At 43.1% G+C, this 16,621-nt stretch overlaps 1 protein-coding gene across 1 annotated transcript in view; it reads left to right on the top strand.

Moving 5' to 3' along the window:
* Nucleotides 1-7,194: 7,194 nt before the first annotated feature.
* LOC135095788 (uncharacterized) overlaps nt 7,195-16,621 on the top strand; it is a 10,073-nt gene continuing 646 nt past the window's right edge. The window contains exons 1-6 of the mRNA XM_063996887.1: nt 7,195-7,434; nt 11,161-11,364; nt 11,712-12,140; nt 12,739-12,827; nt 13,554-13,710; nt 14,269-14,403. Of these exons, the coding sequence (XP_063852957.1) occupies nt 7,348-7,434; nt 11,161-11,364; nt 11,712-12,140; nt 12,739-12,827; nt 13,554-13,710; nt 14,269-14,403 (1,101 nt within the window). The 5' untranslated portion in view covers nt 7,195-7,347. The remainder of the gene's footprint in view (nt 7,435-11,160; nt 11,365-11,711; nt 12,141-12,738; nt 12,828-13,553; nt 13,711-14,268; nt 14,404-16,621) is intronic.

The raw sequence follows: 16,621 nt of genomic DNA, 5'->3' as shown, positions 1-16,621 counted from the left end.
ATTCTCAGTCATTCATCCCTTTCTCTGGTAAACTCTGGAACTCCTTGCCTGCTTCTGTATTTCCACCTTCCTATGACTTGAATTCCTTCAAGAGGGAGGTTTCAAAACACTTATTCATCAATTTTTGACCACTGTTTTGACCCTTTTACGGGACTGACATTTCAGTGGGCATTTTTTTTTTATTAGATTTTTGTTGCCCTTGGCCAGTGCCCTTCCTACATAAAAAAAAAAAAAAAGAGTTAACCAGTATTCTCAGTCTTTCTACTTTCTCTCACCATTATTCTGTCCACCTCCGTCTGTCCACCTCCCTAATGCTAGAGTTAACCAGTATTCTCAGTCTTTCTACTTTCTCTCACCACTATTCTGTCCACCTCCCTAATGCAAGAGTTAACCAGTATTCTCAGTCTTTCATCCCTTTCTCTGGTAAACTCCTGAACTCCCTGCCTGCTTCTGTATTTCCTCCTTCCTGTGACTTGAACTCTTTCAGGAGGGAGGCTTCAACACACTTACTCTTTTTATTATCGTTTTTTTGTTTTACCTGTTTAGTGATTGGCGTCTCAGTGGGCATTTTTTTTTTTTTTTCTTATTTTTAGTTGTGCTTGGCCAGCGTCCCTCTTACATGTTAAAATAAATGGCTGTTTGTGTGTAGGAGGGTGAAAGACGCTTATGGTTAGTACAGGAGCTGCCCAGTGTACGCCAACCGTCCTTTTGTCGCTCCTCTTTGTGTCTGGATGAGGAAAAAAAAATAAGAAATACTCGCGGTTCTCAGAATAACACAACAGTTGTAGTTCTGAGGAATGGTGACTGTTGCGATAATATTATTGTTTTTCCTCGTCTCTCTCTCTCTCTCTCTCTCTCTCTCTCTCTCTCTCTCTCTCTCTCTCTCTCTCTCTCTCTCTCTCTCTCTCTCTCTCTCTCTCTCTGGCTTATTTATGATTTTTTTTTTTTTTTTGCGTTTTCTTACCCTCTTCTTCTTTCTTCTTCTTCTTCTTCTTCTTCTTCTTCTTCTTCTTCTTCTTCTTCTTCTTCTTCTTCTTCTTCTTCTTCTTCTTCTTCTTCTTCTCCCTCCTACTCAGCAGCAACAGGAACAAAAATAGTAGTAGTAATAGTAGTAGTAGTAGTAGTAGTAGTAGTAGTAGTAGTAGTACTAGCAGCAGCAGCAGTAGTAGTAGTAGTAGTAGTAGTAGTAGTAGTAGTAGTAGTAGTAGTAGTAGTAATAATAATAATAATAATAATAATAATAATAATAATAATAATAATAATAATATTAAAAAGTAATAATAATAATAATAATAATAATAATAATAATAATAATAACAATAATAATAATAATAATAACACAAACTGACATATACATCACTAATACACACATTCATTTTCAACACAGTGCCATTAAATGATAAATAAATAAATAAAAAAAAACAAATTATACGACCTATTAAATTGTTCCCTTCCTGAATATATTACTTAAATTATTAACATAAATTATCTACAGTGGACGATATGTTGCTGTTATTTTTGTTATTATTATTATTATTATTATTATTATTATTATTATTATTATTATTATTATTATTATTATTGTTGTTGTTGTTCTTGTTCTTGTTGTTGTTGTTGTTATTATTATTATCGTTATTATTGTTTTTCTTGGTGGGGTTGGTGGTGGTGGTGGTGGTGGTGCTGTTGTTGTTGTTGTTGTTGTTGTTGTTGTTGTTAATGTTACTACTACTACTACTACTACTACTACTACTACTACTACTACTACTACTACTACTACTACTACTACTACTACCACCACCACCACCACCACTACCACTACAACAACAACAACATCTACTACTACTACTACTACACCATCACCACCACCACCACCACCACCACCACCACAAAGACGAACACAACACAAAATGCTATTCATCCTTTTACTCCTTTCACATTAATTCCCAATAACTGACCATGGCAACATACATCTGGCAAGGAAGGGAGGGAGCAGGGCAGGGCAGGAGCAGGGGCAGGTGGCAGGGGGAGGAGGAGGGGCAGGACAGGGGAAGAAAGATGAGACACTGAGAAAGGAGGAGAAGGGGAGAAGAAGGGTAGGGAAGAAGTAAGAGAGACAGGAAGGGAAAGGGAGATGGGAATTAGTAAAGGAAGGCAGCTGTACATCAGATTGAGAGAGAGAGAGAGAGAGAGAGAGAGAGAGAGAGAGAGAGAGAGAGAGAGAGAGAGTATAATCGTCTTTGTCTTAATTATTTGTTCTCTGTCCTGAAGGAAAAACGAAATGATTAGTAATGCAATAAGCGAAGAAATAATAGAGAGAGATGGATGAATGTGTGTGTGTGTGTGTGTGTGTGTGTGTGTGTGTGTGTGTGTGTGTGTGTGTGTGTGTGTGTGGGTGACATGTCTCAACCAGTCTTTATTTATTTATTACTTTATATGGGTATCACATGGGAGTGAAGGCCGCTGCCCCCGCCTTGCTGCAGTCTGCTGTGACGTGCAGCCAACCTGTGTGGTAAGGGTCTGGAGTTATGAGTGTGCGTGTGTTTGTCTTGTTATGTGTGTGTGTGTGTGTGTGTGTGTGTGTGTGTGTGTGTGTGTGTGTGTCTTGTTATGTGTGTGTGTGTGTGTGTGTGTGTGTGTGTGTGTGTGTGTGTGTGTGTGTGTGTCTTGTTATGTGTGTGTGTGTGTGTGTGTGTGTGTGTGTGTGTGTGTGTCTTGTTATGTGTGTGTGTGTGTGTGTGTGTGTGTGTTAAGAATGAGTTATTAATGAATTACACGAGGCAAATTCAAGATTCACAGTGTTGGCTTTAATTTAGAGGTGACATGATGGCACGTGGTGGTCAGCGGGTGAGCTCCAGCTGATGAGTCTGAAGTGTGAGTGTGCGTGTGTTTGTGTCTCGGTCACACAGAGACAAAGGAAGACTTGACGATGAACATGAAGACAACAAAGGTGGTGAACAGCTTTACACCAGACGAAGGAGTTAGAATCGAGAATGAAGTCATAGAATGTGTTGATTATTATGATTATTAAATACAGTATTAGGGTTTAAGGCCAGACCATGAAAAGGCTAGGAATATGATGGCGGGAAAAGAAACAACGTAATGAAGAGTAATCCCCCACTCTCAATAAAAAGAAAAGCTTGTAGGAATAAATTATTTGTTATAGAGTTATGGAACCATGGAAGTGTACTATAGAAAGAGAGAGAGATGTGAGGCAGTGTCTAAAAAAACAGCATAGTGTTCATTATTAACTGTACTGGCGTGCTAACATTGACATCAGTATCTGAGCCATAGAGTGTGGCACAGCAGTCTGGAATTCCAGTGTGCTGTGGAATGTATTAATTAGAGATGGTGACCGTCTCTTGGCAGCAGAGTGCCCTTAAAGCACTCATTTGTTCTTCACACACGGGATTTACTTATCAGCAGGACAGGGAGGAAGGACGGCAGGGTGAGGCATTAAGGAAGGAAGGACTCTCAGCTGTGACCTCACTCAGCGTTCCCTGTGTGCCTCACAACGCAAGGGGCAGTCACACCTGAGGACAGCTCTCTTCCTTCACACAATTCTATATGCACATCTCAAGATTTCATTTCATTTGAGCCACCAATCTTGAGTGGAAGATGTGACTGTAGAAATGAGTGAAGGAAGAGTGTCCTCAGCTGTGACTGTGAGTGAGGTCACAGCTGGGTCCAAGAAGAAGCACCTCTCTCAGAGTCCTTCCTTCCTTAATCCTTCACCTCGCCGCCCTTCCTCCCTGTCCTGCTGAGAAGTAAATCCCGTGTGTCAAGAAGAATGCTGCTGCTGCTGCTGCTGCTGCTGCTCTTCCTGTCTCATTCCTGTCTTATTCCCTAACCTGCCAGAGTGAGCCAGTTTGATGATCCTCCTCCTCCTCCTCCTCCTCCTCCTCCTCCTTCTTTGAACTATCCTAACCTGCCTGAGTGAGTCACTTTGGTGGTCAGGGGGGCGAAGAGATGGTGGTGGTGGTGCTGCTTCCTCTTCCTCTGGTGGTGGTGATGCTTCTTCTTCTTCTTCTTCTTCTTCTTCTTCTTCTTCTTCTTCTTCTTCTTCTTCTTCTTCTTCTTCTTCTTCTTCTTCTTCTTCTTCACCTTCTTCTTCTTCACCTTCTTCTTCTTCACCTTCTTCTTCTTCTTCTTCTTCTGCTGCTGCTGCTCCTGCTGCTGCTGCTGCTGCTGCTGCTGCTGGTAGTAGTCCTTCTTCTTCCTCTGCTGGTGGTGGTGGTGGTAGTGGTGGTGGTGGTGGTGGTCCTTCTTCTTCTTCCTCTGGTGCTGTTCTGTCTTTCTCTGCTGCTGCTGCTGTTGTTGTTGTTGTTGGTAGTGGTGGTGGTAGTCCTTCTTCTTCTTCCTCTGCTGCTGCCGGTGGTGGTGGTGGTGGTGGTGGTGGTGGTGGTGGTGGTCCTTCTTCTTCTTCTTCTTCTTCCTCTGCTGCTGCCGGTGATGGTGGTGGTGGTCCTTCTTCTTCTTCTTCTTCTTCCTCTGCTGCTGCCGGTGATGGTGGTGGTGGTGGTGGTGGTCCTTCTTCTTCTTCTTCTTCTTCTGCTGCTGCCGGTGATGGTGGTGGTGGTCCTTCTTCTTCTTCTTCTTCTTCCTCTGCTGCTGCCGGTGATGGTGGTGGTGGTCCTTCTTCTTCTTCTTCTTCTTCCTCTGCTGCTGCCGGTGATGGTGGTGGTGGTGGTGGTGGTCCTTCTTCTTCTTCTTCTTCTTCCTCTGCTGCTGCTGGTGGTGGTGGTGGTGGTGGTCCTTCTTCTTCTTCTTCTTCTTCCTCTGGTGGTGGCGGTGGTGGTTATTCTTCTTCCTCTGTTGGTGGTGGTGGTCGTCCTTCTTCTTCTTCCTCTGCTGCTGCTAGTGGTGGTCCTTTTTCTTCTTCTTCTGCTGGTCGTGGTGGTTGTTCTTCTTCCTCTGCTGGTGGTGGTGGTCCTTCTTCTTCCCCTGCTGCTGCTGATGGTGGTGGTGGTCCTTCTTCTTCTTCTTCTTCTTCCTCTGCTGCTGCTGCCGGTGGTGGTGGTCCTTCTTCCTCTGGTGCTGGTGGGGCTGCTGCCTTCTCCTCCTCCTCCTCCTCCTTACCATGGCAACTAGACTGACTCTCTCCTAATCCTATCCTAATCCTAATGCTAACCTGTCATATTCCTCACCTGCCTGAGTGAGTCAGTGTGGTGGTCCTTGTAGTACCAGGGTGGGGCGAGGGGCGGCGAGGGCAGCTCCCCTGGGCAGCTCCCTCACCGCTGTGTGTTTGTTAGGCACACATGGTGAATGGAGTGGATGCTCTTTTAAGTTTTTGCAAGTTCCGAGTGGGGTTCGAACCCACGCTTCCCTCACTCTAATTAATCTTAAAGTTCATCACTCTACCCACTGGGCCACGAGGAAAAGTTAGCCTATTTCCCCATCTTATGTTCATATTAATATATTGAATAAATGTTTATTTTAATATGAATATTTTTATATTGTTATTCATATATTTATTTTATTTATATATTTATTTTTTTTTTCCAAGTGGGATTTGGAGGGTGGCGTGCAGCACTCGTTGTCTGTAAGGCCGTCACTCTACCCACTGGGCCACGGGAACCTGATCACAGCCAACGGTAAACAAGATGTATTTCAACACAGTATTTCCCTCCCTGTGTTCACGCCGTGCTAAAAGTTCAATAAGAATTACTGCTGTCGATTTCAGTGTGAACATTCACATTCACAACGATAATAAGATAAAATTAAGTACTGTGGACTTGTGGGAGCATCAGTCATGGCGTGAAAGTAGTGGTAGGTGAGATTAAAGACCTTTGGAGCGGTGGGGACGCCCTGGTTGTGGCGCCGCCTGTGTGAACCCTCCCCTGTGTTGCGTAAGTAGTCAATATAAAGACTGTAGCTCCCCATCTGCACCTACATCTACACGTGCTGCACCACCACCACAGCACACCACCACACCTGTCTATCCTGCAGCACGGGAAGGACTTAACCCAGAGACCCACTGAGTGTCTTATTCGTAATTCACATTGAGTCTACCCAGAAAGCAAATTATGCCATCCAAAAAGCTGGTGACCGTCTCTTGGCAGCCGAGTGTCCTCAGAACACTCGCTCCTCACGCGGGACTTACTGAGCACCATGGAAGCTTGCGACAGGGAGGAAGGGCGGCAGGGGAGGACTTAAACAGAAAAGTAGGGGGGCCAGGGGAGGCGGAGGGAGTGTGTGTGTGCTTACAATTTTTTTCAACCGTCTCATAATATTGTTGTAAGTCGCCGCCCAGGAAACCAGCCGTGACAAATTTACCATTTTAGCGAGTGTGTGTGTATGTGTGTGTGTGTGTGTGTGTGTGTGTGTGTGTGTGTGTAGGACAGTTGTCATTGATGATAGAAATGATAATTACAAATACAGCAGCAGTCATTATCATCGCTACCGTACTCGTCTTTCTCCCTCCTTTTGTTGCTTCTCGTTCTGTCTCTCCTTCCTATACACTTTCGTAGAAAGAGAGAGAGAGAGAGAGAGAGAGAGAGAGAGAGAGAGAGAGAGAGAGAGAGAGAGAGAGAATTAGCATGATTAGTAGAGCATATTTTGCGGTGGCCGTGTGTCGGGAGGGGCCGAGCCTTGGGAAAGGGCGAGGGCAGGAAGAGAGAGGTCAGATTAGGTGACTGTGTTGTTGGATAGTCATGTTTATTAAGACCTGTGTTATTTTTGATAACTCGAATCATTGTCACGAACTTCCTTTCCCACACACACACACACACACACACACACACACACACACACACAGTGCAATATACAGACTCAAACTCATAGGTAGATTAGTGAAAATAGAGAACAAGTAGTAAATAAACATATAAAAGAAAACATATTAAGATAAATAGTCTGAGAAAAATTAAAACCCAAAGTGGATTTTTTTAAAGAACAACATACAAACTCAAGACCACAATCGGATCATGTCTAAATAAATCACAATAGAGCACAGACAATAAACACACAGATAAACTCTGGCCAGAATTGACCATATTAACCCAAAAAATATTATTGGAGGCAGTGTGAGCCTACACGCAAAACCAAACATACATTTTGTAATAAAGAAATATGCAAGTTAAAAATCACGGTTAGATAAACTAAATAAGACCGCAATAAATAAATAAGTATAAAAAAAATAAAAAAAACAGGTTAAAACAGCAGACTAACATAACAAGTAGTAGTGAAGACAACGAGCCTAAAGCAAGCCGGATCAGCTGTTGTGGTCTGCTGCTGCTGCTGCTGCAACGCGAGACACAGGAGGAGGAAGAGGAGCACGGCGCCGCGCTGCCTCGCCACACCTGACCACACCTGCCCACACGTGCCCTGCTCTCCTGCCCACACCTGCTGGCCATGGCGGCGTGCCTCAGGTCCCTCAGGCTGGGGGTGCCGCCCCTCGTGCAGGGCGCCGCGGGAGCCTCACGCCGCGCACCACCCCAGGTCTGTGTGTGTGTGTGTGTGTGTTTCATCTACGGTCGGCTGTTAACTCGCCCTCTGTTCTTACCTAATTGTACTTACAGTATTAAGTCAAGCTCGTGATGTTCCTTATTTTAGAGTTAATTCGTCATGTTTATCTTTCAAGCTGTGAATGATCTGTGTGTGTGTGTGTGTGTGTGTGTGTGTGTGCGTGCGGAATTTTCATGAAGCTGCATTTTTCCTTTTATATATATATATATATATATATATATATATATATATATATATATATATATATATATATATATATATATATATATATATAGACTCATAGAGAGAGAGAGAGAGAGAGAGAGAGAGAGAGAGAGAGAATCAGTGTATTTTGAAATGACTCGGTAACAATGTGCTTGCTTGAGTCAGGCGTGAGTCAGGGTGAACACCGTGCCTCAGTGTGGGCTGCGTGACTCAGATTAACCCCTGTGTGAGTCAGCGTTGTCTGTGGGTCAGGCTGACCGCCGTGCTGCAGTGACAGGCGTCTCACAGCCACACTCAACACACTGCCATCATTTCACAGTTAATTTTCAGTTTCAGCCAACTAACAATTTTTGGTAACTGTATTATAAGTGCAGCCATGTAATGTTTTTGGATGAAACTGCATTTTTCTGGTAGATTTTGATGTGCTGTGAAGGAATCTACTAACTGTTCTCCCGCAAATTAGTTTTTATTTTTTTTGTAATACCCTCCCCCCACACACTTATAAACCAATGATCTGCAACAAAAACAACCAGAGATTCATCCAAAAAACACCAAAATCTACCAGAAAAATGTAGTTTCGTCTTCATGCATGATATTAATAAAAAACAAGACTTAACCAAACCAAACTAAACCTAACCAAACCTAACCTGACCAAACCTAACTAAACTTAACCTGACCAAACCTAACTAAACCTAACCTAACCTAACTAAACTTAACCTAATCAAACCTAACTAAACCTAACCAAACCTAACCTGACCAAACCTAACTAAACTTAACCTAATCAAACCTAACTAAACCTAACCTAACCTAACTAAACTAAACTTAACCTAACTAAACCTAACCTAACCTAACCTGACCAAACCTAACTAAACTTAACCTAATCAAACCTAACTAAACCTAACCTAACCTCACCCAACCTAACCTAATGTGCCTTAATGGTCCTCTGGTACTTCCTCATCACTGGAGTCCTCATAGGGAAGAACAGGAGGTGTCTAAGCTTTGTTATTGCTGTGAAAGTTCCTCATCGCCTTGAGATAATCACACTCAGGCACCACACTGAGGCATCTCCCTATACTGATTCAAATTGAAGCTCCTCCCTTCCGCCTTACAGAATACAGCTCTCCTATTGGCTGATTTTTTTATATATATTTTTTTGATTGGCCGAGGTATTGTTTCACATAACCACTAATGAAATCCCCTTCTCTAGCACTCTCCCCCCCTCCTCCCATCCTTTGCCCCTCTTCACTGCCCTTCCTCCCATCCTTTGCCCCTCTTCACTGCCCTTCCTCTTGTCCTTTATCCCTCCAACCCCCTTCCTCTCCCTTTACTCCTCTTCACTCCCCTTCCCTCTTCACTCTCCTTCCCTCTTCACTCCCCTTCCTCCCGACACTGCCTGCAGGCCTTCATAGCGCAAGGTAACCTGACTATGTGGAAGAAACGATAAACTTGATAGAAATTAATATCTCAGGAATGAACGATTTGTGGCAATAAAGACACACACTGCTGTATTACATGTGGCTCTGGTACTTTACTGGGAATAATTTATTTATTTATTTATTTATTTATTTTCATTTATTTATTTTATTGATTTATTTTTACTTTTATTTATTTTTTTTTCGGGGGGGGGGGGGGGCATGAAACGAGTGCACTTGTATAAATAACATCCCATTTTCTGACGTTCCTGGTGTTTTGTGGTGATGCATGTAGTGAATTAATTGAATTTCTACCTCTTTTCTGTAGCAAATGTCTAGTTTTTGAGTCATTTCTCTTTGAAGTTTTGCCAACCCAGTGTGTGTGGCTGTGGAGGACTGGTGTGGAGGACTGCCTGGTGTCTTTGTGGTTGTAGTGATGGTGTAGTAACAGTCCTGCTACATGGGTATTCTTGGCTGACTGTTGTTATCTGTCCCAAAACTGCCATCAGAATAAAAAGAATTGGTCGGATGGCGAGACTTTATTAAAAATCTGGTAATTATTAATCCATTCACTGCTCTTTGTTTTTTCTCACCGTCAACTGTAACTCTTAAGACTTAAATTTTCATTCTGCAATCTCTTGAAAATAATATACTCTAACTTCACAAAGATGGAATTAAACTCACATTTTTTTATTTTGTATTGATCCAAACAATTTATTACAGTGATGTCAGCGCTAACAAAGACAAGCATAGCATTGAAAGGGTTAAGAAGAGTCACCCAGCTCTATATCATGTTTTTTTCAGATGCTACCCTCCGCAATATCAAACAAACTTCATTGAACCAATCCCAGCCTAACCTAATTAAACCAAAACCTAAATGAAAAAATATGAGCCACAATACTCTTAATAATTACCAAAAATTGTGTTACTTATCCCTTTAACTGCCACCTGGTACACCTTTCCCTAATCACCAATCACTCTGAGACACCTTTACTTGTTCCACAGCCACATCCAATCTTTGAACTGGGAAGAAATTGCAAAATGTTTTCTTTTCATCCATAACTTTCTTGTAGGTGTTTGCAAAGACTTGACACACTGCTTCTGGTGGTGATGATGCTATTGTGTCACGGTTAAAGGGTTGAATGTGCAGTGAAATGGGTACAGACAGTATCTTTCACCCCACAGTGCATTGCTGTGTGGCATGAACAGCACCAGTAAGTCAGAGGAGCAATAGATGTACTGAGCCAAGTGTTGTGTTTGTGGTGTGACAGGTCAGCCATTGTAAGCCAAGCAAAAAATAGCGTATTATTTCTTTGGTTGGACAGTGCGCATGTTATGAGTCAGATACATGCCAAGCACCCTGTGTATCAATATGCCCTAATGCAAGTTATTTGAAGTGTCTTTTTATAATTACAGTGATAGCTTATAACAATTGTATTCTTTTGTACCTATTATTATTATGTTTTGATTTAATAATGAGCAATATCATACCAATTATTATGAAGGGGCAGGGGTGAAGCAGTGTGTGCTGTGGTGCTGTGGTGCTGTGGTGCTGTGGGGCCTTGCTGTGTGTGCCATTCACCTACAGTCATCTGGTGGTCACCCAGCCAGCTGTTATCCTACAGAAAGAGCTCAGAACTCATAGTGGCCAATCTTTGGGTAGGACTGAGACCACTCACACACTGCACACCAGGACAGCAAGATCACATCCCGTACCTACCTGCTGCTGGTGAATAGGGGCTACATATTAAGAGGCTCGCCCACTTGCCTTCCTTCTCCTGGGACTCGAACCCGGATCTTCTCAGTTGTGAGCTGAGCATGCTGACCACTACACTATGTGGTGTGTGTGTGTGTGTGTGTGTGTGGGCAGCTGTGGTGTACGTAAGCTCCTAGGGTTCTTAAGGGCATTTTTATGGTTCTAGTGACAGATTAACATGATTTCTATATTACCAACAGGAGACACACACACTTCACAACCCAGCCAGTCATTTCTGTGACTGTGGAACACAGTGGTAGTGAGAGAGCAGTGTTTCACAGTACAGAGCCAGCATAGCAACACACAGTAATTCCTGGTGTGTTTCAGAGTGCCTCGAGTGTGGCAGCACTGCACCTGGGGGCCGGCACACACAGGGCCACACCTGCCCCCCTGCACCACCACCAGGGGGATGGGGAGGGAGGGGAGGCATGGTGGTGGAATAACACGTTCTTGCCGCTGCGCTCTCTGGACCCCATGGGACTGATGGGCCTCATCCCCTGCCCCACCGCCCACACTGTGGATGACATTGAGGTGTGTGTGTGTGTGTGTGTGTGTGTGTGTGTGTGTGTGTGAAGTACATGATGATTATGATAACTTTATCTAATGTGACATAAGCTAAATCAAACAAATGCAGTTTAAGTTAACCTGAACTAATGAAACCTAACTTTATCTAGATGAACTGAACTTAAAATAAACTAACCTATCTTATCCTAACTCAACCTAAACCAAACCAACCTAACCTTATCTAGACTAACTGAACTTCACTTAAACTAACCTAATATAACCAAAACTAACCAAACCAAAACTAACCGAACCCAACCCGACCAAACCAAACCAAACCAAACAAACACAGCCCTAATAAACCAACAAACCCACAGGTACAGTGCTCGTCCAACAACAACAACAACAACAATAACAACAACCAGGCTGCTACCCCCACCACAACCAGCACCAGCAACAACAGCATCAAAACCTTCCGTCTGCCTGCCAACGCGCTGTGGTACCCCAGAGACAGCACGAGGCAGGGCGGTGCTGTGGTCTGCTCCCTCACCTACAGCCCCATTGAAGCAGAGGTCATGAGCACCCTTGCCGAGCCCCAGAGGAGTGACATGGGGGAAGGGGTGTGTGACATGGGGGTGTTCATCAAAAGTATGGGGTTGAGAGATGGGGAGATGCAGATGTGCGAGTCTTCCTCTTCCTCTTCTTCAATGTCTTCCTCTTCTTCTGGTTCGCCGCCAAATCTCGACTCCGAAGGGAAACCTGATGCGGAGAAGTTGTCGTTAGTGTTTAACAGGCTCGCGGAAACGGTGAGTTGTTTTTGTTTTGTTTTGTTTTTGTTGTATGTCTCTCTGTATACCAGGCTGATCTCTAACGCAAGAGTCAACCAGAATTTTCAATCTTTCATCCCTTTCTCTGGTAAATTCATGAACTCCCTAATGCAAGAGTTAACCAGTGCACTGTTGTCAAAAAATACTGCTTCATTACACTTTGGTTAGGTTTGGTTAGGTTAAGTAAGGTTAGGTTGGTTGAGTTAGGTTAAGTTGGTTTAGGTTAGGTTAGGTTAGGTTGGTTGAGTTACGTTAAGTTGGTTTAGGTTAGGTTAAGTTAGGTTAGGTTGAGTTAATTTGGGTTAGGTTAGGTTAGGTTAGGTTGGTTGAGTTACATTAAGTTGGTTTAGGTTAGGTTAGGTTAGGTTGGTTGAGTTACATTAAGTTGGTTTAGGTTAGGTTGAGTTAATTTGGGTTAGGTCAGGTTAAGTTTGGTTGAGTTACATTCTGTTAGGTTGGGTTAGATTGGGTTCAGTTAGGTTAGGTTAGGTGTAATATTTATCAGTGAGGTAATTCTATATAATCTTATGTAATCATCCTATGTAACTGTGTGTAATGGTGCATACTCTGTCCACAGCTGCCCAAACTGTTCACACACCCCCTGGACTACACCATATACTCCCAGAACATTGTCTTTGAGAACAGGATCAGGGGCATTCGGACTGTGTAAGTGTGTGCGCGTGTGTGTGTGGGAGGGGGGTGGCAAGATGTGTATGTTTGTTGTTTGTTTCAGTTTTTTTTTTTCTTTTTATGATTATTATACCTAAGGACTAATTAACATTTTTCTCTGGTGTCAAAATAGTTGATCCAGTTTTTTTTTTTTTTTTTTTTTAATACTAGGTTAAATGTGTGTGTGTGTGTGTGTTCATAAGAAAGATACTGATAAAAAAATGAGATTGAAATATATGTATGTATGTATGTATGTGTGTTTGTTTTGTCTTCATAAAAATATGCTACTAATAATAAAAGAACAGATAAATTTATGTATGTATAAGCATCAATGTGTATGTATGTATGTATGTATATATGTATGCCCCTCATCTCTTTACATATGTATAAGTGTATGTGTCGTCTTCATAAGAAAAAAAAAAAAGTAAAACTGATATAAATTTAAGTATGTATGTATGTATGTATGTGTGCACCGCTTTCAAAACAAACAAACGTTAACCCTTTCACAGATATACAACACTTCATAACAATAAAAGCAACGAGTGAAACCTTGACAAGTACCTGCAGAGAAAGAAAATCATAAAAAAAGTAACACATTTTGCAGTTAGCAGTCAGAGCAACACTCGGAGGCAGCTGAGAAATTAGCAGAAACGTAGCAAAAACGTTATTAATTAATTGAATGGGTTAGATCATCATTACTATTACCATTCATGTGTTTTCCAGGGGTCTGTTTCCCTACGTACGCCAGGTGGCCCTTCTGCGCACTGTAGGTCACCTCAAATTTGCGTACGTCAAGTTCGAAATACTGAAGATTACCAAGCATCAAGAGGAGGGCTGTGTCAAGGTGCGCTGGAGGATCAAGGGACTGTCTGGCATCAAGGTGGGTCTGTAGGGCTGCTGGGTGTGGTGTGGTTAGGTTAGGTTGAGTTGGGTTGGGTTGGTGGCTTAGGGGACAGAGAAGGAAAGAGGATAAGTTTATGGAGAGGAGGAAAAAGGAAGAAATTGAGAGAGAGAGAAGGAATGAAAAGTTTAGGAGAAAGGAAGGGAATGGGGAGGAAAAGGAAGAGTTTGGAAGAAAGAGAGAAGGAAGGGAAGAGGAAGATAGAGGATAAATTTAAGGAATAGAGGAAAAAAAGAGTTTGGAGAGGGATAAAGAAGAAAAGAATGACAATTTGGGAAGAGAAAGAAGGAAATAACAAGCAGTGCTATTAATGAACAATTACAGGAAGGAAAAAATTATGCGGATATTACAAGCAGTAGTATTTATGCACAATTATCAATCCATCTTATATATCCATCCACTCTTCCTGCATTCATTCCAGCCATTCATTCCAGTTCCCTCCATTCCTAGCATTCATTCCAGTGTTGCTCCATTCCAGGCCATTCATTCCAGTGTTGCTCCTTTCCCAGCATTCATTCCAGTGTTGCTCCATTCCAGGCCATTTTCAAGTTCTGGAAGGTGAAGATCTGGAACTGGAAGAGTGTGGAGGACCAGATGGTGCACTGGTATGACGGCTTCTCCACCTTCTATGTGGGCGGAGACGGCCTGGTGCACACACACATCGCTGACAGTGTACGTGTGTGTGTGTGTGTGTGTGTGTGTGTGTGTGTGTGTGTGTGTTGAACTTTTGGTGTTGCCTTACGGTGTGTACTCAGAGAATGCTGGTTGTCTGGTGCCAGCAACCAGTGCCGACCCTAAGCAAGTGTCAGTGTGCAGCGAGGAGGCTGGCTCAGCGTGTGGGTGCGGCGGCCTGCTGCTGACGTCTGTCCTGGCTGTTGCACCGACTCAGCTCACACAAGATGAATATTTCATTACCTGTATTATTTAGTACCACAGTGAATTTATTCAGGAATTTGATCTCAGATCAGCTGAGAGTGATGGCAAGTCTTTTGTCTGGCAGAGCAGGCCGTGTGCCCAGCACACCACTTCTCCACCAGCTGAAGCTCAGTTTTTTTGAGAGAGTAGTCAAAACTGTCTTGGCTCGTCTGTGTGTGCTCAACTAATCTTGAGTCTCTGTCACAAAACATTGACATTCTCCATAATGTTTTCTTTTGCAATTTATTTCACTTACTTCTTTCCTCATTCAAGTTGTGCATGATCAGTGTTGGCTCACCAGCACACCATGAGCCTGACAGTTCACCACACAGCTGGTGAGCCACAAATAAACCTGCCGCAGTGTCCCTCCCCACGGTGTCTGGCACCGGTCACCTACGTCCTTGATGGCACCGGTCAGCGCCAGTTGCTGCCGTGAAAAAAGCAGCATTCTCTGAGCACACACCCTGAGACACACACACACTTCATCTAGCCTAGCCTAATGTAACCTAAGTTAACCTAACCTAACCTAGTCTAACCTAAACCAGCCAAATCCAACCTAACATAACCTAACCTGGTCTTGTATACCTAAACACTCAACAGAAGTAATTTTTACACAGTTCATCTTGCATTTCTTAACATTTTCTCTCATCACATCTGTTTTTCTGTGTGTGTGTGTGTGTGTGTGTGTGTGTGTCAACTTGTGCTGTTTAGACACATGCAAAGCTGTTGATAGAGTCTGGCATAAAGCTTTCATTTCCAAACTGCCCTCCTATGGCCTCTATCCTTCTCCCTGTTCATCTCAAGTTACCCCTGTGACCGTTGTATTGCTGCTGTGGTAAACAGTCACTGTTCTTCTCCTGAGTGTGTTAACAGTGGTGTTCCTTGGGGTGCTGTCCTGTCACCCACTCTACCTGTTATTCATCATTGATCTAAGTCACACTTCTTGTCCTATCCATTCCTATGCTAATGATACTACTACTTTTTTTTCTTTTTTTTTTTTTTTCTTTTTTTTTTATGTAGGAAGGACACTGGCCAAGGGCAACAAAAATCCAATAAAAAAAAATGCCCACTGAAATGCCAGTCCCATAAAAGGGTCAAAGCAGTGGTCAAAAACTGATGAATAAGTGTCTTGAAACCTCCCTCTTGAAGGAATACAAGTCATAGGAAGGTGGAAATACAGAAGCAGGCAGGGAGCTCCAGAGTTTACCAGAGAAAGGGATGAATGATTGAGAATACTGGTTAACCCTTGCATTAGAGAGGTGGACAGAATAGGGTTGAGAGAAAGAAGAAAATCTTGTGCAGCGAGGCCGTGGGAGGAGGGGAGGCATGCAGTTAGCAAGATCAGAAGAGCAGTTAGCATGAAAATAGCGGTAGAAGACAGCTAGAGATGCAACATTGCGGCAGAGAGAAAGGCTGAAGACAGTCAGTTAGAGGAGAGGAGTTGATGAGACGAAAAGCTTTTGATTCCACCCTGTCTAGAAGAGCAGTATGTGTGGAACCACCCCAGACATGTGAAGCATACTCCATACATGGACGGATAAGGCCCTGTACTGAGTTAGCAGCTGGGGGAGTGAGAAAAACTGGCTGAGACATCTCAAAACGCCTAACTTCATAGAAGCTGTTTTAGCTAGAGATGAGATGTGAAGTTTCCAGTTCAGATTATAAGTAAAGGACAGACCGAGGATGTTCTGTGTAGAAGAGGGGGGCAGTTGAGTGTCATTGAAGAAGAGGGGATAGTTGTCTGGAAGGTTGTGTCGAGTTGATAGATGGAGGAATTGAGTTTTTGAGGCATTGAACAATACCAAGTTTGCTCTGCCCCAATCAGAAATTTTAGAAAGATCAGAAGTCAAGCGTTCTGTGGCTTCCCTGCGTGAAATGTTTACCTCCTGAAGGGTTGGACGTCTATGAAAAGACGTGGAAAAGTGCAGGGTGGTATCATCAGCGTAGGAGTGGATAGGACAAGAAGTTTGCTTTA

Source organism: Scylla paramamosain, unplaced genomic scaffold (assembly GCF_035594125.1).
Source record: "Scylla paramamosain isolate STU-SP2022 unplaced genomic scaffold, ASM3559412v1 Contig1, whole genome shotgun sequence".
In the NCBI taxonomy this organism is placed as follows: domain Eukaryota; kingdom Metazoa; phylum Arthropoda; class Malacostraca; order Decapoda; family Portunidae; genus Scylla; species Scylla paramamosain.
The sequence above is the reverse complement of the archived record's forward strand: the minus strand, read 5'-3'. Positions and strand labels throughout refer to the sequence as shown.